The 24,818-nt window shown below is 37.7% G+C and overlaps 1 protein-coding gene across 4 annotated transcripts in view; it reads left to right on the forward strand.

The window, feature by feature from the left end:
* Positions 1-24,480, forward strand: part of LOC125456128 (zinc finger protein 644-like) — a 135,075-nt gene extending 110,595 nt beyond the window's left edge. For all 4 annotated transcript variants that reach the window (XM_059648089.1, XM_059648090.1, XM_048538894.2 and 1 more), the window contains 5 exons: positions 2,876-6,093; positions 11,764-12,375; positions 16,750-16,872; positions 21,833-21,935; positions 22,258-24,480. In XM_059648089.1, coding sequence (XP_059504072.1) covers positions 2,876-6,093; positions 11,764-12,375; positions 16,750-16,872; positions 21,833-21,935; positions 22,258-22,450 — 4,249 coding nt within the window. In that variant the 3' untranslated portion in view covers positions 22,451-24,480. The remainder of the gene's footprint in view (positions 1-2,875; positions 6,094-11,763; positions 12,376-16,749; positions 16,873-21,832; positions 21,936-22,257) is intronic.
* Positions 24,481-24,818: the final 338 nt, after the last annotated feature.

The following is a 24,818-nucleotide window of genomic DNA, read 5'->3' on the forward strand; positions in this document are numbered from 1 at the left end:
TTTCCACAAAGTATTAGTGTTTTTCAGAGAATTAGAGTAGCAGGTTTCAGCATTTTTCAGAACAAGTATAGATTTAATGATCACAGGATGACATGAGCATTGTGTTTTAGTATCACGGAGCTTCCGAATAACTTTTTTTTTCATTCTCAGGTTATAAAAGTTGTTATCATGAACACGACTCAATGAACATTTACAGTGTGCAGTTTAATCATAATATTTTTAAACAAATATTTAAAATTTAAATTCCTATTATTTGCCAATTAGCTGTGCAAAATTGACTTATTAGAGTTCATATATTTACATTTGCCTTTAGTCTTGAGATTATATTTTGTACATGAATTCATTGTTCTCATTCAAAATATTAGATCTGTTGTTAGTGAGCAGAGAAAATAGTCCTTCTTTAAACAACATTGATTTAATATTACAGAAATATTCCATCATAAATTATGATTAGAGAACAAGAAGTGGACAACATAATACTGATGACAGAGAGGTTGTACTTAATCTGTATTACTAAATGACCCAGGAAGCTTGCTCAAAGGGATTACAGAATAATTATGTTAATATGCAATTATCACCTCGTTTTTTCTGCAGTAACCTCAAGATGTAGTGCAATATGGGTGTTATAGCAAGTGCTGATAGTTTGCAAAAATACTGACATTTGAGATTTCTAAAGGAAAATCTATAAGAATAACTTCATTAATATCTCTTGTCATATGAAAGAAAATGCCTGTCCTTTTATGTACATGTTTTGTTTGCAAGCAAGATTTTTGTATTAGTAAATTTGTAACCTTTGGCGAATGTCTCCATAAGCAGTATTAAAGAGAATTCAAAATACTGGCATTTTGAAAAACCAGGATAAAATTGCACAATATAATGTTTATAATGTTCATGGGATTGTGATGAAGCAAAAACTTCTACATCTGAGAATTTTAAAAATGCACTTCTATTAAGAAACTCCATGTTGAAGTACAATACTCATCTTCTGAGTTTATTTTTTGTAACAGTATCCTATGTTGCAATTTGTTCATTTAATGGCTTGTCTAGCACCATAATAATGTGAAAAGGTTTTTAATTTTATGAATTTTGCTCCAAAATTTAATCTGATGTTTTATATTTAGACATTGATTTATAAGCCCACAAGACTGAAGATAAAGGACTTGCATGTGCTGTCTGTATGTAACTTATAGAGAGAATTCTTAATCAAATACTTCTAATAATGAGAACTGCAATTTGAGTCCATTCGTGGTATTATGAGGGTTTGCTATCCTGCTGTTCAGTGGGTACCACTGAAGTTTGCTTTAAATGGGAAGCGTCTGTTCTTTCTTTGAACCCCTAACACCAGAACAGATGGGTAGAATATGGAGCACGGAAGGTTTTACCTCTGAGGTGGTAACAGTGAAGCCACCACTCATTAACACTGAATTTACCACTTCGTTAGCAACGTCGCTTCCTGTTGTGAAAAGCTAGTACAGGTACAGCATATTAAATTAACTGAGCATACATTTGGCTATGGATCTTGGACACCAGAGTCATTTTGAAATTAAAGCTTTCACCATTTCTGAACGTTGCAGCTGGTTTTAAATGCCTGCTTTTTTTCTGTTTGATTACAAATTAAATGAGAGCTTTTGGAAGGAAGTATGTGTTATAAAACTCCCAGTGCTCACTGTCACAGCAATTAATTTTACAGCACTTGTTCTGTACAGGTTGCTCATATTGATTAAAATCAGTTAAGGTAAATGAGACAAACATTATAGCATTTCCAGGCTTGTTTTCCTATTCATTGACATTTTCAGTCGTGATTCTTAGCACCTGTTTGTACGTGCCCACCCCTTAGCTTCTGCTGCGTATTTAACACAGAGACTCATGCTGGGAACTGCTTTAGCACCATTTTAGAGTGATAACATTGAATATGATCTCATTGGAAGTGTATTTTGTTCCCATGGAAATTGGTCAATTTTAGCAGCAGCTGAGAGTTTTGAAGGGGAAACAGGAAGGTTGTAACTAAAATGTGTGGAATCTTGATTCTTCACACATAATTAAAGTTCCCAGTATTTGAGAAAGACAGCAGGAATCGTTTTTCTTCAGCAACAGACAAGATGTAGATGTAATAGATGTTGAAACCACTAATGTCTTGGTTGATGAAGCAGTTGCACCTTTAATTCAAAATTGTTTTAGATCTTTACAATAATTTCAATCGTGCAGTTAATCTAATGGAAAAATATTGTAAATATAGTATAATTATCTGTGTTAAGTATTCCAATTAACTGTGTTTGAGTAATATAATTGAGTGTGTTCTAGAGATTTTGAATAATAATTTGCAAACCATGGAGCTCTAAAAGTTAAATTTGTTTCATAACTTGCAACACTTTTATTTCATATTGTATATATGGTATTCATTTACATTACAGATAGAAATTTCTTCTTGCCATTATTTGTCATTTTTTAACAATTCAATTACAGTTACTTCTTTAGATGCATATAGAAGTACTAAGTTAGAATAAAACAATTTAACCAGCTCTTGCAGTATTTTAATTGATGTTTAAATTTATGGTGTAGATTTGTGTACCAGGTAAAGCCAAAGCTTTTAGGCTGTACATTTTGTCAAAGCAGCCTGCATTGTAGATGTGTTTTATTACATCCTTTCATAAAGAGCTTGTCCTGAGTCTCTACAGTGCTCTAACTATACAACCTGCCTGCGAGAGTGGTATTTTATTGCTAATAAACTGAAAATTTTATCGATCTGCACCTATCGCCTCAATAATTTTCAGTGGTCTTTGAATTTCGAGAATCATTTTTATCAAAATTGATAGTTAAAAGACTGGATTTATATTGTCTATGAGGGTAGTAACTTTTTTCTCTTTCTGACTTGCAGGATTAGCAAAATTGGAGGCTCTGAATCTAAACTGAGTAATACGGATAATGGGAAGACCCATATTAATTCTCTTGGTGCTAAAGGAGAATTTGAAGATGAGAAAAAGATCTTATCAACCACTGTTATTACTAGTATACCTCAAACCTTAACAGAGAATCAAATGTCAGTTCCAAAAAGCAATACTTTAAGCTTGTCTAAACATCTGTCCAGGGATAGTCCTGTAAAAGCCTTAAGTGGAGCCCAGCAGACTGCATTTATACAAAGCGGTGCTCCCACTGTTACAAATGCAAAACTTAACTTGCCTATAGGAACTGCTGTGAGTGACCCAGTTTTACAACTCTCTACAACTAAAGCTTCCATTGCAAAACAGCCTGATGTTTCTTTAAGTATTTCTCAATCCCTGTGCCAGTCAGTTGCGGCTTCTAGCTCACCATCTCACTTTGTTCAATCCGTTCAGGTTCCAAAATTGTCTGGTACTTCAAATAAAGTTCAGACAGTAGCACCAGCCCCAGTCCTGTTACTGGTTCCCAATTTAGTGCCTTTCCAGGGCCAAGTTAATACACAGGCTAAAATGCTGAGTTCTTTGCCAATAGTGGATCATAAATCTATAGGCCAGTCAAATGGTGCTTCTACAAGCAAGCTGCTGTATTGTGCAGAAAATGAAAATACAAAAGATAATAGAGGACAAATAAAGGGAAAAAAAAGTTTAAGTTCTTCTGAAGTTCATGGAGGTGAATCAGAAACTTTAAATGATGGCTTAAACTGGGACCCTGAAAAAGAATTCATGCAGTTTTTGCTAACAAAAGAAAAAGATGATGATCGGATTGTTCAAATAGATAGAAGTTCTGAAGTCCAACCAAATTTGCCCTATGGAAGAAAAAGAAAACGAAAAATGGACATTGTTCAGATGGTAGATTTCTCTGAATTAGAAAATGCAGATGTACATGTAACACATAAAAATTCTGCTGGTGCTGTAGAGGGGACGGAAAACACTAAAGTTTCCGTTGTCAAACCAAAATACTTGCCTGCAAAGAAGAACCTTGTTGGCGAGACAGGATCAAATCTTCCCAAAGAAACTGTAGAAGCAATTAAACAGTTGATCTTTAGTGATTACAAGCTTCCAGTCAAAAATTTAGAAACCGCTCGAACAAGTGCACCTACGACTACTTATGCCGAAGAAGCTTCACCATTTGTTTCAACAGTTTTTCCACCAGGCAGTGCAATACAGATAGATGACATACAAACTGGATCTGAATCACCGTCAGATGATGACACTGAGGCAGAACCATCATTTTACCCCTGCACAAAATGCAATGTGAATTTTAGAGAGAAAAAACATTTGCAGAGGCACATGATTTATCATTTAGAAGGACACAGTAAAACAAATCTGCCAAGACCATATATTTGTAAAGAATGTGGAATTGCATTTCGTGACCGTGCCCCCCTCCAAAAGCACAGGAGTCTTCATCAAGAAAAAAGGGAGAGGTTAATGGAGGAGATCCGTGAGCTCCGCACATTTCAGGATGAAGGTCGGAATGCAAAATTGCAGTGTCCACAGTGTATATTTGGAACAAACTGTCCTAAAACATTTGTGCAGCATGCTAAAACACATGAAAAGGACAAAAGGTACTATTGCTGTGATAAGTGCAACTTCATGGCAGCATCAATGGATGAACTTGAAGGTCATCAGATTTATATTCATGATGCAGTCATGAACAAGTCCAGTCAAAAACCTTTGAAAGGTGTATCATTAGAAAATTTATTAAATCACTGTAAGTCAGGAGGTGTATATGTGTGCAGCAAATGTCCTTTTACCACACCAGCTCGGAGTATTTTCAAAAAGCACGTAAAATACCTGCATCAGCGACTTTACCACGTTCAGCATAAAAGTGAACATGGAGCAAAGGTACCTGGCTTCAGCTCACAACCATTTGATTTGGTGAGGAGCAATAAGGCTATATCACAACAGTCTGATTACCTAAGCGAATTTGTCATGAAACAAAATATAAAAAGGGATTTTGAAGCACCCGATGCATTAGGGAATTCCTCTGCATTATACAGCAAAGTCTGTGATTTTGCTGGTACGCAGAAGCCATGCTATATAACCACAAAAGAGATGCATCACTCATCTGATTCTGTGCTAGATTATAGTAAATCTTCAACAAAGATTGTGACAGGATTGAGTACTGGTAACGAAAAGAGTAGCTTTCTACAGCAAGAGCGTGCCAGAAAGCAGGAAGAAATTGATGTCAAAAGGAACAATGGAGCCCTGTCATTGAAGGATCATGTTATTGCTGATCAGATATATGGGAAACTCAAAAATGATGTTGAGATAGTAAAAGACTTGAGTCCGGCATCTACATTAATAGAAACAAAGCACACAGATGGGGAGCATACTTTCAACTTACAGTGTAATGATGAAGGAATATCAGAAGAAACAGATCACCTAGATGGTGGAGCTGTTTCAGTTAGAAATTCTGTTAAGGATGTCATGGTTAGTGTCTCTGTAGGAAATGATATTTTGGATCAATATCCAGATGTGTTTCATAAAGCACCTGTTGTGGTTTTAAATAAACTTGAGCCATGCGTAAATGCATTAGAATGCGATGGTGAAGAAAACTTACCTGAAAATGATATTGTTGGAACTGGTACCTGCATGGCTGATCCTACAGCGGTGACTATTGCTGAGAATAATTTTGATATTGGTGACAGACAAACTCATTACTTCAGTACTGAAGTTCAGATAATTGATGAAAATGGCATTGATGATTTTGATACTTATGAGAGTGATGACGATGATGATTTTGATGATTTTGATACTAACATTCACGATTATGGCAGCAATGACTACGGTAACCAAAGCCTTTACTCTGCGGAATATCAAGATCCTACCCACAACCATTTTGTTAATGAAGATTTTCATTTTAACAGTGATGCTAGGTGTGTAGATGTTATGGATCCAGTTCTTTATCAACGTGATGCTCCACTTAATATAACCTACAATTGGACTGATTTTCATACTGAGAAACGACCATGCCCCTACTGTCCAGCTGTATTTGACACTGGTGTAGGCTTGTCAAATCATGTGCGAGGACATCTTTATAGAGTTGGCTTAACTTATGATGCTCGGCATCTGGTTCCACCAGAGCAGATAGCATCCAGTGATAAGAGACGGCGCATCAAAAAAAGTGATGCTCCTGTTAGGAGAATAAAGAAAGGTAAGCTTAATTTATTTCTGTCTCCAAAAAATCCATAGGAATTGTATTTTGCTATATTTTGAATTTTTTTACTAGAAAATGTGAAGTATTTCTGATAAATGCACAAATATATGGTTTACAGTGTTAAGAAAACAAGTAGACAATAATTGCCTGTAAATCAGGATGAAATATAAAAAAATACAAAACAGTTTTGATCATGTTGAACCCTTGAAGATCTGATTGTTAAAACATAGAAAGAAATAGCAGTAAAAGAAATAGTATATAATTAAACAGAAGATGGGTATACCCTCTGTCTGGACTCTGTGTCCAAAAATTTGATACAACTGATCTTGTGAGGGCGCTGTGTGAAATCACTTCGATTTCATTATATCTGTTAATGCCATTCATCTCAATAACCCTCCAGGTATATTAGATGAATTTCAACTGATAAGTAATCCAGCGTTGCTTCAAATGCTCCATAATAGTTCCCATAGCCTTGTGCCAGAATGCTAGAATGAAATTGTGTTGTATGCAATATCAGATCAGTTAATCTTGAGTTCATAGGATACCTATGGAAACGCTGTGATGATCTCAGAATAGCATTAAGAATTTTCCTAATCCTGTTGATATGTGGATGTCCATTATGAGAGTACTGGGAGCACAGTTAAAAAGCAAGTGTATCAACATTGCCAGCATTTTCTCAATGCTTTGAGAACTTGTATGTTTTGAAATTAGATATGTTGTCAATTTAAGGGAAGCTAATAATTTTGACTATAGGCAAGTCGACAAAGCGAGTCTACGGTGAAAAGTCCAGCAAGAGTGACAGCATACTTGACCTCACTCTCAGCCTTCTGCGGATGCCTCTGACAATGTTTGTATCATTGGAGATGAAGTCCCATCTTCACATTGAGGTTACCCTCCATTGTGTGCTGTGGCACTACCACTATGCTAAATGGGTTAGATTTCAAACAGATCCAGCATGTCCACCCTTGGCACCCAAGAAACGCTGTGGGCCATCAGGAGTGGCAGTACTCAAATGCAGTTTGCAGCCTTGTAGCCTGACATTGCCCCCACTCAACCATTACCATCAGCCAGGTGATCACCCATTGTTTCATGACGAATGCCGTGGGCTTGCCAGGAGCTATATCAGGCTAACCTAAGAAAAAATGAGGTATCAACCTGGTGAAGTGACATCACAAGACTGGCACATCAAAAGCACAAGCAGTAAGTGATAGGCAAGGCTAAGTGATAACCACAGCCAGCAAATCAGATTCAAAGTTTGCAGTCCTGCCATGTCCAGTTGTGAATGGTGGTGGACGGTTAAACAAGTCATAAGAGAAGCAGGCTCCACGAATATCCACATTGTCAAGGATCCTAGCACATCAGTGCAAATGATAAAGTATTTGAAACAAATCTCAACCAAAAGTGGATAATCCATCTTGGCCTGCTCCTGAGTACCCCAGCATCACAGATGCCAGTCTTCAGTCAATTCAATTTATTCCATGTGCTATCAAGAATTGGCTGGTGGTACTGAGCACTGCGAAGATTATGGGCGCCAACAGCATTTTGGCAAGACTGCTGAAAATGAGTACTCCAGAACTTGTTACGTCCCTAGCCAAGCTGTTCCAGTCTGGTGGCAATACTGGATCCACCAGACAATCTGAAAAATAGCCCAGATATATCCTGTACACTAAAGGCCAGACAAATCAAAGCCGACCAATATTTGCCCCATCATTCGACTCTTGATTCTCCATAAAGTGGTGGAAGGGTCATAACAATGCTATCAGGTAGCACTTGCTAAGCAATAACCTGTTTGCTGATGCTCACTTTAGGGCCTGCCAGGGCCACTTAACTCTGGAGCTCATTGCAGCCTTGGTTCAGACATAGATAAATGAGCTCAATTTCAGAGGTGAGATGAGAATAATTGCCCTTGACATCAAGGCCACATTTGACAGTCTTTATTCATTTATTGGATGAAGGCATTACTGGCTAGGCCAGCATTTATTGCTCATCCCTAACTCCTTAAAGGGCAGTTAAGAGTCACCCACTTTGCTATGGGTCTGGAGTCACATGTATACCAGACCAGGTAAGGACATCAGTTTCCTTCCCTAAAGGACACCGGTGAACCAAACGGGCTTTTCCTGACAATCGACAATGGATTCAGGGTCTTCATTAGACTTTTAATTCTGGCTTTTTATTGAAGTCAAATTACACCATCTGCCGTAGTGGATTCAAGCCCAGGTCCCCAGAACATTTCCTGGGTCTCTAGGTTAACTACTAACCTATTGCCTCCCCCTGCACTAGTGACCACTAACAAATCAAGGGAATAACGGGAAAGCTCACTGCTGGTTGGAGTCGGACCCAGCACAGAGAAAGATGGTTGTGGTTGTTAGTCAGTCATCCCGGGTCCAGGACATCTCCACAGAAGTTCCACAGGTCTGGTTCCACCTGTGTATAGCTGCTTCACCAATGACCTTACCTCCACACAAAGTCAGAAGTGGGAATTATATTTACCACCATTTGCGATTCCTGAGATGTCAGAGTAGTCTATGTGGAAGTTCCACAAGACTTGAATAATATCCAGACTTGGGCTCACAGCACCAAGTAAGATTCATGCCACACAGGTGCCATTTAATGACAATCTATAACAAGAGAAAATCTAACCAGTGGCAGCATTGCTCAATACCCCACTTTCAACATCATGGGGATTAACATTAATCTGAAACTGAAATGGCCTTCGTCAAGTAATTACTGTGGCTACGGTATCTGATGAAGGGTCTAGGCCCGAAACGTCAGCCTTTTGTGCTCCTGAGATGCTGCTTGGCCTGCTGTGTTCATCCAGCTTCACACTTTGTTATCTTGGATTCTCCCAGCATCTGTAGTTCCCATTATCACTGTGGCTACAAAACTGGGTAACAGTCTAGGAATTCCCCAGCTTGACTCCCAAAGCATTTACATCACATACAAAGCACAAGACAGGAGCATGATGGAATACCCCCCAATTACTTGGTTGGATGGAGCTCCAACAAATCTTTCATCATCGAGGTCAAAAGTCCTCTTGATTATTGCCGCAGTTATTGCATTTGCTCCCTTCAGCACTGATAATCAGCAGTAGTGTGAGCCATCTCCAACATGTGCTACAGAAATTCACCAAAACTACTCAGTCCAATCCATTTATCCAATATTTTTCCAATACTATCCACTTAAAAAGACAACAGCACCCGGATACTTGGGAACACCACCACCTACAAGTTCTCAACCATACCATCCTGACGTGGAAATATATTGTTATTTCTTCAGTATTGATGGGTTAACACTTTAAAATGCTTGCTTTTAATGGCATTGTGGATGTGCATACATCAAATAGACTGCAGTGGTTCGAGCTGGAAACTTACCATCACTTTCTCGTTTAATGGGCCGTAAACACTGGTCCAGCCAATGAAGCGCACATTCCATGAATGAATAAAAATAAATTCCTTTGAAATGTTAAAAGCAATAAACAATGGACATGATTCACGTTTTCTATCTTTCACTCACCCGGGTTAATAACCGATGATGATTCTTTCTGGTACGTAGCAAGGCAGAAATGTCAGTAGAAAAAGACAACGTAGGGCCTGTAATTTCATCTGACTTTGGAAAAATGGAGGTCCGTGTAACATGACAGATTTTAAGAACAAGAAAATACCTTATGAAATCTTACAATTGTCCCTTTTCATTGATCATTCTATTCATAAATTTGTGTTGAGTCTGTATCAGTGACTTTCTCTAGTAACATTTATACCACGTTGTCCTGTCCAAATTTTGTTCCACTGTTAGCGGCCGTAACTCTAGCAGCTCCTGGAATTCTCTCCTTTTAAATCCAGTTTCATGTTAGATGGAGAAAAAGCTTAAAGCAAAGATTGCTCATAGATGTTGCCTTTAAAAGGATCTATTGGCTAGACGACAGCCTGTGCTGCTCTGATGCATAATTGTCAAGTTTGTCAACAGTATCCTACACAAATCATCCCCTTACAAATGTTGCAGAAAGTTGATTTTCCAAGCACTTGCTAGTGGGGAAACAGTTGAGATGATCTTTGACCTGTGATGACCACGCTTTGCAGGTGAACCACTTACCATGCTGAAGTGATTTTAATGGCAGACCTTTAAAACACTTGTTTACTGATGTCAACACTGTTTCCCGTATCAAAATCATTATCTGTAGAACCACATCCTACAGTATTGACTTGCAAAGACCAATCAGTTCTCCTTGAGAAGGCAGATTTGTTTGAAACTTTTGGAATGGTATAATCCATTTGAGTGCAGGTGTGGGATAAGAGTGGAGTATGTACTCCAGGTGCAAGCCTGAGGAATACTACAGTTATTTTTTAGTGTTGCTGGTGTACACTGTTTGTTTCATTTGTGTATGGTGTTCTTGTGTTCTCGTGGAGCTGAAACTCCAAATATGCAACTGTAACTTGTTTTTAGCCTACTAGCTATTGTCACATGAATCATTCTAGTCAAGCTTCTTACTGTCTGTTACAGTTTTTCCACTGCTTTCATCAGGAAAATTAGCTCTAGTGTCTAGCAGCTACAGACTTCAGTTGAATGGCAGAGCTTTAACGTATCAAGTCTAGGAGTGGCTGAGAAAGAATTGGCCAAGTAAGGGTTACAGTGGTTAACATGATGGAACACAAAAATTGTAAACGTGGAGAAGAGATTGAAATTCTATTAGACAGTAAACAAGACTGACTTTAAAACTAAGACATGAAATAGTGAAAATTATGAACATCAGAAGAGATGATGGGAAAACATTAAATTGAGGTATATATCTTAGTGCACTTATTGTCAGTTTTTGTTAATGCACCTGAGTAAAGGTGTGCAACCTCAAGCACCAAGTTTCCTTTGATGCCTTCGAAACCCTCGACCTCTAAAAGTACAAGGACATTGCCACTACTTCCAAATCATATCGAAATTGCACATTGTCCTGGTTTAGATTGCCATTCCTTCACTGTCACTGGGTCGAAACCCTGGAAATCTATCTTTAACAACACTGTGGTTGTAACTTCAGATGAATGCAGTGGTTCAAGAAGGCACCTTCTTGAAGGCAAATATGGACAGCCAATTAATGCTAGCTTTGCCAGTAATATTTGCATCCTGGGAACACGTAATTATTTTAAGAATCAGACTTTACACTTGCTGTACGTTGTGATAGATTGTTAAATTGTGTTGAGTAGGAAAAAAGTATCTGGCACAATTTGTGCACTTTGCTTCTGATAAAAATTTGACCCAAATGTTATGATTTGTGTTTCACCTCAAGTCAGGGAAACTTCTGAAAAACCCTTCTGTGCCAGATAAAGATCCTTAATGGGCAGTATCAGTTGTTTTTTTTTAATGGTAAAGCAGTTGTTTCGCAACCACAAACTTGACTCTAGGTTATAAACTAGATCATTAAGTATTAATATAAAAGAAATTGATTTTCTTATGAAATAGTTGTGGTACTCTTCAGTATTGCTTGAGAAGTTTATTTATACCATTTCTTTGATATATCTGAATCTTTCATAAAGCTAGTAAAATTTAAATATGTGTATTAGATTACAGGTTTTTGATACAGCCTAGTTGATTAACCATCATTTTCATTTGAGTCCACAAGGGTATATTTTTCCATGATTATTGTAATTTGGGTAATGTTTTATTCATGTTCTGTTTTAACAGAAGTAAAATCTGGTTCGTCAACTGAAAATACATGTCCTTTGTGTGGTGGTTGGTTTGATACAAAGGTTGGGCTGTCGAATCATGTCCGTGGTCACTTGAAGAGGTTGGGAAAGACCGAGTTAGAAGCACACAAATCTCCACTCAGCATTTTGACTGAAATGATGCAAAATGAAGCAGAAGCTGAAAATATTGCAAAATTATTAAGTAGTAAACAATTTAGGTATAAGCCCTTTGTATCACAGAAATTTGCATCAAGTGATGGCTTATTTCTTGCTCCAAATGGTATAACAATAAAACTGCAGCAAAATGAGTTGAAGACAAAATCCTTCCCTTCACCACAATCAGACTTGCATGACCTCTCAGATCTGCAGCCAAAAAAGTTTAGTGAAACAGAAGAGCAGTCAAGTTCTCTGATGCAGATTCTTAAGAATAAATTTGGAGAGGAAACATCATCGTTAATAAAATCTCAACCAGGAAGAATTTATGCTCAAACTGCAAAAAAACGACTACCAAATCACAGACGCCCTTTTCAACTACAATTTGGCAGTTCGCTTCTGCAGCCCGGTACGTCGTCACAACCAGTGACGAGTACGGATATAGCTTATCAAACAGGTAAGCCATCTTTGTTTTGAGGTATGATCTATTTAGAAGCAAAGAAATTGAGAAGTTGGATTATACAATTGAAGATTTTGAAAATTTTCATGCACTTCCAAACCGTGTAAGCTCTTTGGTACTAATGTGCCTGAACTTTGTTAATGGTCTACCAATCCCTTATGACATGATTGGCTCTAAAGATTTCATTGGTTATTATTCTGTGGATTATGAGAACTTGACAGTGGCATTTCACCTTGTGGTATTCAAAGATTAGGATAATCTTTCAAGGGAATAAAATCACCTCGAAGACTCAATATCAGTTACAGTTCTACTCATTTGTTCCCTGATGCACATGTGCACAGTACTGTTTTAGGCCACATTTTCTTTAGGCATTCAGTCATCTATCTGAAATCAGTGGATCCCAATGTTATAACATAAGTTAAGATCCTGTGCTTATTACGGAGCCCAGGATGAGCAATTAATAGGTCATGAGTTCTACAATAATTCTGCAAATCATGGGTGGGAATAGTTGAGATTTCTATATCCGGTTTATTTAAAGTAATTATTTGTCTGTCCTTGAGTAACTAATTAGCTTGCTTAGTTTCTAGTGGATTTTGCAATTGCTTTATATTGGCTACTGGACTCCACCTTAAAGTTTGCAGGAAGTTATCTGGTTGAGTTCATAGGATTTTTAGTCAGGGGCTTCTGGCAAATTTTAATTGGAATTTAGTTGTGGTTGGAGGATGAGGTGTAGTAGTAACAGGTAATTGGCTGCAGTTCTAGAGTTACATCAGGTTTTAGCCCACTTGAACGTACAGGCCAGGTAACTCAGCTATAACAAAAACAGTGCTGACACAAGATTATTGGACTCAAAACATTAACTCTGTTTTTATATCTACAAATGCTGCCATACCCACCGAGTCTGTCCAGCATTACTGTTCCAGATTTCTAGCATTTCTTTGTTATATTTTACCTCATGGCTTTGATTCATGGAGGAACAGCTTGCTGCAACACCAATTGCAATCAGCACTTCTCCGTTATTGTGAAAATCACTTGATCACAAATTTTATGCCCCTGGCCATTTCAGTGCAATAGGTGATATTTGTAGCTGTGCAAAAAAGAGAACTCCTTTTTACTGGAAATCACAAACAAAAATAGATATTGGAGAAGCAGAGCTGTGAAGAAGGGTCACTGGGCCCAAAATGTTAAGTCTCCTTTCTCTCCACAGATGCTGCCAGACCTGCTGGGTTTTCCTATCAATTTTTTTTTTTGTTTATGACATTGTGACTTTATATACATGAAACAAACAGGGATAAATGACTTACCTGCTGAGCCAAAGACTTAATCTCTCTCCGTGTAAAACAGAAGATGGAGCTTTCGCCAGATTATAGGATAACATGTACGTTTCCTTGCAAGCACCAATGCAAAACCTTGCAGATTAACGTGTCAGTGGGGAGAATTCCAACTTGCAAGTACATTCTAAAAGAATTTACAAAAACAAAATGTTGACTGGGATGTGCTACTTTTAATTGCTGATGACGCATAAAAATGGTAAAAGACCACCTACAACTAAAATGAACTGTGTGCAGATGTCTTGCCAGTCAGAATCCGTCATTGGGAATCTTTAGGCTTTATCTCCACCCCTTCAGGAGCTATACCTAGATTGTCAGCCTGTTCTCTAACCCTTACTATCGGATGAGGAAGAAGGTTTTCTTCCTCCTAGTGACTTTGCTACTATCTCTGAACAGGAACAACTTGGGTGCTCTAACGATAGTCATCTTATTCCAATGCTGACAAAGCGCTTGTGTTCCTAGTACACTGAATTTCCCTGTAAGAGGTAGAGAAAAGATTTAAGCAGCACCGTTCACACTCATATCCTGGTTATCCAGGAACCAGTAATTTGTTCTCCAGTTTCTCGATTTGAGGGACAACCTGAAAATAGTTTTATTTTATAAATGTCATCAGTCTAATGACATGACTGTGTTCTTCATTACTTCTGTCCCATTGAGTGAAATTTGAAAATTGCCCACACGATGCTACGATGCTTATTTTTTGATTATTGTATATTTTGTTGAATTCCATAGTTAATTTTGAAAAATAGTACATTTGTAAATAGACAGTTTTATCATGGTTGTTACACGTGCTTAACAAGTTATTCTATCACGTTTTTGCAGTTCCTTAATTTCAGTAAATTATTTAGCTTTCTAATTTTATACTGTTTTTAGGTGCACCTGAAACGCATATTGCATTCTACAACCACTGCAGAATAAAAAGTTGTTAGATTTCTGGATTTATAACCACCATATTAAAAATGTAGTATCACCATTTAAGACAACTTGTGTAGTACTTTTTATGTACATTCATTCACTTAAAAGCACACTTAGTTTATTTCTATAGTGGCATAGCTGTTTGTCCATACTTTTGTTCAGTGCAATGGTTCGAGCACAGCCAGAATTACAAATCGTAAGTTTTCATTATTGTCTGTGCATGCAAAATGATGACTGTACAAAACTAAATTTAAGTGTTGTATTCAACAGCTGTTTGCCAGTCTCTCTTTTTACCACCTTGCCTCCCATTGCCTTCATCAGCGATTTCACATAAAGAGCCATTTACAGCCTCCCCATTCCCTGAACAGTTTTTTATAATATTGGTGTAACCACTGGCTTTATAAATTTATCAATACTTGGGTTTAGTCCTGCTTGATTTCAAGTGTGCTCAATGCCTCTGAAGTTTTCCTCTGCAGTCTGTTGCTTAATGATCAATCATGTATTGGGCTTTATATTTCTAATATCTGTTCTGCCACCATATTGTAAACCTGTTAGGGATTGTGAACAAAATATGAGGTGTATATATGATTTATTCAATTATCAAGGCTTTTAATCACTTCCTTTATGAGCGTTAGCCTTGGGAATGGTAGGAATTGCAGCTGTATCAACTGGGTGTTTTTTAGAGACTAATTTAAGATTGAACAGTTGAAATTTGTGAAATAGGAAAAGAAGCATGTTAAATGTATTCTTGACATCTTAAATTAAATGTAAAAATAAGTACTTTAATGTGCTGTATGTTATTTTTTAGGATGTGAGTTTGCTTGCTGAGCTGGAAGGTTAGTTTTCAGATGTTTCGTCACCATTCTAGGTAACATCCTTGAGCATCCGGTGAAGCGCTGGTGTTATGTTCCGCTTTCTATTTATCTGTTTAGGTTTCCTTGGGTAGGTGATGTCATTTCCTGCATTGGTGATGCCATATCCTGTTCTTTTTCTCAGAGGATGGGCTCCTAATCAATGTGTTTGTTGATGGAGTTCCGGTTGGAACGCCATACTTCTAGGAATTCTCGTGCGTGTCTCTGTTTGGCTTGTCCTAGGATGGATGTGTTGTCCCAATCACAGTGGTGTCCTTCCTCACCTGTATGTAAGTATACTAGTGACAGTGGGTCATGTCTTTTTGTGGCTAGTTGATGTTCATGTATCTGGTGGCTAGCTTTCTGCCTGTTTGTCCAATGTAGTGTTTGTCACAGTTCTTGCAAGGTATTTTGTAGATGATGTTCGTTTTGCTTGTCTGTATAGGGTCTTTTAAGTTCATTAGCTGCTGTTTTAGTGTGTTGGTGGGTTTGTGGGCTACCGTGATGCCAAGAGGCCCGAGTAGTCTGGCAGTCATTTTGGAAATGCCTTTGATATAGGGGAGAGTGGTTATGGTTTCTGGGGACGTTTTGTATGTTTGTTTGGGCAAAATGAACGTCATCTACAAAATACCTTGCAAGAACTGTGACAAACACTACATTGGACAAACAGGCAGAAAGCTAGCCACCAGGATATATGAACATCAACTAGCCACAAAATGACGACCCACTATCACTAGTATCCTTACATACTTCTGAGGAAGGACACCACTTTGATTGGGACAACACATCCATCCTAGGACAAGCCAAACAGAGACATACACGAGAATTCCTAGAAGCCTGGCATTCCAACCGGAACTCCATCAACAAATACATTGATTAGGAGCCCATCTACCATCCTCTGAGAAAAAGAACAGAAAATGACATCACCAACACAGGAAATGACATCACCAACGCAAGGGAACCTAAACAGATAAATAGAAAGCGGGACATAACACCAGCACTTCACCAGAGGCTCACTGATGATGTTACCTAGAATGGTGATGAAACGTCTGAAAACTAACCTTCCAGCTCAGTGAGCAAACTCACATCCAGAAACTCAACCTGAGCTACAAATCCTATCAAAACTCGCTATTATTTTTTAGATATACAAAGTTAAGTCTGGTAGGAAGTTTTGAATCTTCCTAAATGATTCATTGATTTTGCTGACCATAAATAATAACTACGAAATTAACATAGCTCTAATTTAAATTACTACTTTGCATTCCTGACAAAAGGGCATCCTGTGAAATTAAGAACTTGTGTTCATTGCCATGCAACTTTTACAAGTGCAGTTAGCTTGGCAAACCATCTCCGAGTCTATGCAAGACGAAAACAAGCTGGGGATCTGACTGGCACACGTAAGTCTTCATTTTTTTTCAATGTTCAAATTCATTTGATGTGCTTCACATGCATGGCATGAAATGTTTTAAAACTGGCAGCAACAATAGCTTGTCAAAAATACATTTTACTATTGAGTGCCTGGGTAATTGATACAAACAGCAGAGTGTGTCTCTTGGGAATAAATAATGGAAAATAGGGAGATGGCAGATGAACTCCAAATGATATCACAAAATGGTTGGAAGCACTGACCACTGCAAAGGCTATGTCAGCATTCTGGAAATAGTACTGAAGACTTACGCTCCAGAACTTGCCTTTTCCCTGGAAGGATATTCCAATATAGTTACAACACTGGCATCCACCCAACAGTATGGAAAATTGTTTCTGAGTTAGCGGGAACTGCAGATGTTGGACAATCTGAGATAACAAGGTTAGAGCTGGATGAACACAGCAGGTCGAGCAGGAAGGTTGACGTTTCAAGCCTAGACCCTCCTCCAGAAAATTTCTTGTTATCTCAATGTGGAAAATTGTTCAGGTTATGTCTTGTACACACAAAGCAAGACAAATCCCACCTAACCAATTGCTATCCCATCAGCCTACTCTCAATCATTACTAAAGTGATGGAAGGTATAGACAACAGTGCTGTCAAGCAGCACTTGTTCAGCAGTAACCTGCTTAGTGATGCTCAGTTTGGGTTCTGCCAGAACAACTCAGCTCCTGACCTCATTACAGCCTTAGTTCACATATGGACAAAAGGGCTGAATTCCAGAGGGGAGATGGGAGTGACAGCCCTTGACATCAAGACTGCATTTGACCGAGTGTGGCATCAAGGAGGCCAGACAAAACTGGAATCATTGCGTATTAGGAGCAAACTCTCCAATGGTTGGGGTCATTCCTGGCGCATAAGAAGATAGTTGCGGTAAGTAAAGGTCAGTCATCTCAGCTTCAGGATGTCTCTGTAGGAGTTAATCAAGGTAGTATCGTAGGTCCAATCATCTTCAGCTGCTTCATCAATGACTTTCCCTCCGTCATGAGTTCGGAAGTGGGGATGTGCAATTATCAGCAAACAATGTTCAGCACTATTCATGACTCCTCATACTGAAGCAGGCCATATCCATGTTCAAGTTCAAATGCAACAAGATCTGGATAATATGCAGGCTTGAGCTGATCAGTGGCAAGTGACATTTGCACCACACAAATGCAAGGTAATGATCATCTCTAATAAGAGACAATGTAATCACTGTACCTTGTTGCCATCACTTAATCCCACACTGTCAACTTCCTTGCAGTTACCTTTGACAGGAAACTCACTGGACTTGCCATGTAGACACAGCGGCTGTAAGAGTCAGAGGCTAGGAATACAGTAGCGAGTAGCTCCCCTCCTGACTCCTTAAAGCCTGTCCACCATTTACAAGGCACTGGTCAGGAATGTGATTGAATACTCCCCACTTGCTTGCATGAGTGCAGCCCCAACATAACTCAAGAAGCTTGCTACCGTACAATATAAAGCAGCCTGCTTTGATCGGCACTACATCCACAAGCATCCATTCCCTCCATCACCGATGCTCAGTAGCAGCAGTGTGTACTGTCTACAAGATGCACTGTAGAAATTCATCAAAGATCGTCAGACAGCACCTTCCATCTACAAGGACAAGGGCAGCAGATACCCGAGAACGTCACCACCTGCAAGTTCCCTTCCAAGCCACTTACCATCCTGAATTGGAAATATTTTGCAATTCCCTCACTGTCACGGAGTCAGAATTGTGGAATTTCCCTCCCTAAGGACATTATGGGTTTACCTGCAGCATGTGAACTAGAGTGGTTCAAGAAGGCAGCTGAGCACCACCTTCCCAAGGGCAGCCAGGGGGAGCCATTAAAATGCTGGCCAGGCAGCGATGCCCAACTCACACGAGTCAATAAATTTAAAGAATTGAAAAAAATTGTTTACATCTGTCTTTACTGCAGAGGACGCAAATAACATCCTGGAAATAAATGGTGAAAGGGAATTAGGTACTTAAAAGCAATTACGGTCATCAGGAACTATACTGAGAAAATTGTTAGAACTACAAGGCCACTTTTGGAGTACTCTACTGTTCTGGTCGTCCTGTTGTGGGAAGAATATTATTAAGCTGGAAAGAATGCGAGAAAAGATTTGTAAGGATGTTACCGAGCCTGTAAAATTTGATATACTGAGAGGCTGGATAGATTGGGACTTTTTCCCTGGCGATTAGGAGACTGAGGGGTGACTTTTATAGATATTTATAAAATCATGAGGGGCATAGATAAGATGATTAGCCAAGGTCTTTTTTCCAGGGTAGGAAAGTTACATGGATAGGAAAGGTTTAGAGGGCACTTGAGACTAGTTCAGTTTTGGAAATCTGGTTGGCATGGACAGGTCGAGCCAAAGGGCCTGTTTCTGTGCTGGATTCCTCTATGATAAGTCCCCTTAATGGCCCTGATGGACTTCATCTCTGGGATGTCAAAAAAGTGTAATTTTCCAAAATTCCCTAAATTTTGGGAAGGTCCTGTCTGACTGGAAAATAGCAAATGTGACTCCCCTTCAAGAAAGAATAAAGACTGTGGGAGTTGTAGGCTAGTTATGCTTGGATCTTCTGGAACATTCAAGAGAACCTCGCTTTCTTGAGGTAGATAATCAGAATTATGAGGTAAATATAAATTAATGCAACCCAGCCTTAGTTCCCTGATCTTAGTTCAGTACATCACCTTCTAACACAAATATACAAATAGTTATGTTCCAGAAGGGCTACAAGGCTGGAATCCTTCGCCCAATACAGATCCTGTTCCCAATTTATCGCTCAATCACCAACGAAATGCATGTGAAACACCAGGCTTAGAAATCGTGGTATCACAGTTAATGTTGGTTCCAACTCCGAAGCCTTCACTTTTGCTGGACCAGTTTAGGTGAATAATTGCAACTCTGTAGAATGTGAAATCTTCTGAAATTTTGGTGATTATGCTCAAAGCAAACAATGATATGCTGGGCATCTTAGTGCTTTGGGTTTAGAGCTTTTAAGGACCTCTATTCAAACTCAAAACAAAAACAAAACTACAAGCTAAATTAAGAGATAACAAGGTATAGAGCTGGATGAACTCAGCAGGCCAAGCAGCATCAGAGGAGCAGAAAGGCTGACGTTTTGGGCCTAGACCCTTCTTCAGAAATCCAAGCTAAATTATATTAGAAAATTATGGAATCGTGGGAGGACAGTTGGCCTGTCATATTCACGGTGATTCTCCAAGGCAATTCTGCTAGTCCCACTACTCTGCCTTTTCCCCATGATCCTACATATGCTAGAAAGCTATGATTGAACCTGCCAGCACCATGCTCTCGGGCGGAGCATTCCAGATCCGAACTGTTCACTTCTTTTTAAAACAGAAATTCCTTCTGTTGCCTCTGATTGTTTGGTCAGTCGTCAAGGTCTTTCCACCATTTGGAATAGTTTATCCTGATCTACTTTGTCACCTCATCTTTTTGAACAGTGTTATCATATCCCTTCTTCATCTTTATTAAGATGAGCATTCCCAGGTTTACCAATCTATCCATATAACTGAAGTTTCTAATTCTTCACTGAAACATTTTTCCAGAGTAGACATGATCCTGCAAGAGATGCCAAACCTGTTGTTTATTCGGGTTCACCATAACTTCCTTGCTTTTGTCCTCCATGCCTCTGTTTACAAATGGTTTGGATCTCATATGCCTTAACTACTTCTCAACCCATCCTGCCACTTCCAGTGATTTGTATATTTATACCCCCTTACCTCCTTTAGAATTATTTCCTTTGTTTATATTACTTCTACTTATTCATCCTATCAAAATGCATCACTTCACGCTTCTCTGTATTAAATTTCTTCTGCCATGTGTCCACCCATCCCACCAACTTGTCTATGTCCTATTGAAGTCTATAATTATCCTCCTACTGTTCAACATACTAGCAAGTTTCATGATCTGGATGATGTAATATAGACAGTACCATCTGTATGTTAGCTGTATTGGGTTAAACTAAAAACTGTTGTTGTAATATATTTCACCTTCAAAAATGATTGAATACCGAAGCTTATTCTATACAACGCAGTGAAATTATTCCAGTATGTGGCAATTGCTATGCAGTTAAAATGGCATTTATTATTCTGCAAAATACTGTCATTTACAATTTGTAATTTTAATTGAGCTTTTCTGTAATCATTAAAATTTGATTTTTATTTTGCTTTTCTTTAGCAAACAACCTTTCCAATCTAAATAAGCAAAATTTACAATAGTGTTAGCATGATTATCATAGGTTTTTCCAGTAGATGATGTGTGTTTATCTTTCCCCAATTTATGCCGTCTTCTCCTCTCACCACCTAATGGATATATGACTCATGCTGGTACATAGTTCTGTGGTTTTATAACAATCCTCTAGCAGCTCACCCATATGGTACTCTTTTTCATGCAAGAATATAATGAGGCAGTAGTAGGCTATTCTTTCATATGGATCATCACAGTGGAGCCAAATTCTACTCTCATCTGCCAAATAAACCTTTTCCAAGGGTAAGATGGGCAGAAATAAGAAATGGCATTCACTCTTTTAATTTCAGGAAGTTGTAAAGCCATTATTCAGGTCAGTATTGGTGAGAGATTTGTTTCAGCTCTAGATATTTATTATTCATAGTGTATTCCGACTGCTAAAGAAACTGTGGTGTCAAGACATTAAATTAAAAAGTGTGCGTAACCAAGATGCTGACTGTACTTCAAAAACTGATTTCCTCGAAATTCTTGTAACTCTTAATGACTAGCTAGATTCCTCTGGTGTTTTTATCTCACATAAATATTTACAGTTGTGCAAACCTAGTAACAGAAAATTTATTTTCAAAATTTGTTAGTGACACATTTTTGTGAAACTTGCTACATAAAGTGCATTTAATTTAAATTGTTTATTGTTTGCATGGAGGATAAATACATTCCTATATCTTAACTTTTTACAGCTTTTGACTGCAAGCAGAAGAGGTCTCGGTCACGGTCAGGGACCAAGAAGAAGTCTTCCCTATTTGTTCCTTCACTTGATGATGCTTATGTACTCAAATGCAGGTGAATAGATTGCCTACAGTGCTGTTTCAGGATCAACTTGCAGACTTGATTTGTTACGTTGTATTCTGCAGTGAGACTACTTTGTAATAGATTAAGTATTTTTCATTTGATAGTCAAGTATTCTTAAGAAGTGGGAGAAATTAAACACCAAATGTATGGTTACTTTCCATCACTTGCTTTGCAGTTCAGTAAGCGTTTGTAGTTTCTCTAACATAATCTTCCAAAACTATATTTTGTTATCATAAATTTTAAAATCATACTATGTGGGCATAAAATGTGTAATTGTATTAATCAGAATTATGATTTTGTACCCTCACTGCAGGTTCTGTGATCTGGTCTTCCGAGGTCCACTTTCTGTCCAAGAAGATTGGATCAAGCACTTGCAGAGGCATGTTGTTAATGCAAATCTTCCTCGCACTGGTGCTGGAATGGTGGAAATCTCATTGCCATCAAAAGAAAATTTCCCAGTAACTGAATCATCATTTTCTCTGCTAATGGCACAGGCAGCTTCCTAATTTTTTTTTCTGAATTATGATGAATTAATCTGTAAATTAAATGTCGTGATTTGCCATAAGCGCCTAGTAAAAGTACATTCTGCCCTCCCATTATGATAGATCAATGCAACAATGTGAGCTATTTTCTAACTTTGGAATTATTTTAAATGGCTTCATTTCCTGAAAAACCTCAAATAATTATGCATTTATTTGGAAATGTAAATCAATAAATAGATCACCAGCAGTCAATCAGCTTTAGAAATTCTGTTTAAATTTATCACAATTTTGTCAAAGTTGTAGATACAATGAAGAACATATTTTACACTTGCTAAGAATTTGCATATATAGCAAGTCAGATATTTCCCTAATCGTTTCAGAAAAATAGTCCTTTTGCCTGAGGAACCTTATGGCAGCAGGAAATGAAGCATACAATTTCATTGACACATTTACAAACACTATTCTAACTTCCAATTCTGTAAGGAAGCAACATTCTTGTTTAGCATTGTGTACATCCACTGTGGATAGTTATCTTTGGTTGCACAAGAAATGATTTGGCTGCATAATTTTGAAAAAAATATTAGTAGTCCCCAATATAAATTTGCACAAGATATTCACTTAATTGAATTACAGTTTTCTACATTATTGTTGTACCATTGGGAATGAATAAAATGTTAATTTAGTTGTTAAAAGTATTTTATTTCATTGCTATCCTAATTTTTCTACCATTGCAAACTGTTTGCAGATATACATCCCTTTTTTAGCCAGGAGGGCAGAGTGGCCTAGCTGCAGTGAGTGCTGCCCTGTGATTGGCTGCAGGAAGAACAATTCACCTGAGGATGTAGGACATGGTTCATTTTAGAATAATGTCTGTTAATGATAGGAAGAATGAAAATGTGCCTGTTTAAAGCAAGTATATTACCAATAGGTTACTAATGAATTCAGACTTTTAGCATCATTGTACATTGAGCATTCAACCACTTTAACTCCCAGACCACTTGAAAATTATGGAAAAATTAAAACTGATGATATTGTAAAGCATGATGCATATGGAGTTTCTTCCCATGAGAAACTAGTCTAAAATATATTTAGTGCACGGTTCAATGTTTTTTTGACAATAAATAGTTTTTTACTGGCCTGAAATGTTCTAAGCGTGCTTTTTAAGTCGCAATATTATTTACATATTTAGTTCTCAATTTATTTCTGATGCTGTTTTCATCTGTTTTGATGACATTGAATCCTGTACATGGCTACTTGCTATTAAGCAATTACTAGGAATTATAGCCCTATAACAATACATTTAACAAGTTGGTAGCAAGTTTTCTAGTACCCCGCACCATTTTTGAATATAATAGTGTGTAGATAGTTCTCCAAGTCTAGTGATTACTGTATTGCTGTACATTTGGCATTCGAATGTTTTAGATTTATCATGTTTTTAGAAACAGACCTTTAAATATAAATTTTGTTCCCAGCAAAGGTCAGTATTCACTGAGGACATCTCAACAAAATGTATGTACTTGTCTTTTATTAGTATAGCATGTACAGAAATACTGGGGTGCATTGCTATTAAGATGGATATTATCGGATTTTATATTTGTATTTTCTAAAATAGGCTGAAATAGTATTTAACCAATTTAGTTATTTGCAGAAATAGGTTTACAGGTACTAATTCAGTGTAGCTCTTAATTTGCCGAAAGTAATTCTTCCTGCTTATCTTTTGTTTCTGAGCTCCCTATTCTTCATGAATTGGATAATGTAAATTTTTGTTTTGTACAAATCTTAATTGTAAAGAAAAGCATGTTCTTTACTGCTCCAAGGTCTCCATACAGTTACAAATTTCCCAAAATTTAACTGTTGTATCCTTTAAGCATTTTAACAAAATTGATGATGCAATACTGTATATGAAACAAGTACACTGGTACATATCAAGTGCTCAGACGTGATTGTGCACGCTCATATTTGTAAGTAAACTGTGTAAACACTATGTGAAAATGTGCTATTACTACAAGTCTACTTATCTAGTGGCAGAAATAAAATGTACAGTCATACATTAATTATGGTTAAAGGTCTTGTGTCCTTATTGACTAGCAGTTACTTTGTGCAATAAACTGATTCTCATTTGAATATATAAATATTATAATGGTGTGTGTTAACAATGAAGGACCTCAATTTGCAAGCGCAAATAATGAGCAAATATAACTGCTCTTTTTTTGTGTTGATTCATTTGATTTATTTCTTAATTTTGCAATCCAGCTGATTCTTATTGACCTCTTTATAAGCTAATTGCAAGATGTAGACTGTTGATGTGCAACGACATGAGGTCTCCTACAGCTCTCCACAGTGCCTCAGATATAATGCCAACCAATTCATTAATTTTTTTTTCAAATTCTTG

Source organism: Stegostoma tigrinum, chromosome 8, assembly GCF_030684315.1.
Source record: "Stegostoma tigrinum isolate sSteTig4 chromosome 8, sSteTig4.hap1, whole genome shotgun sequence".
Classification (NCBI taxonomy): domain Eukaryota; kingdom Metazoa; phylum Chordata; class Chondrichthyes; order Orectolobiformes; family Stegostomatidae; genus Stegostoma; species Stegostoma tigrinum.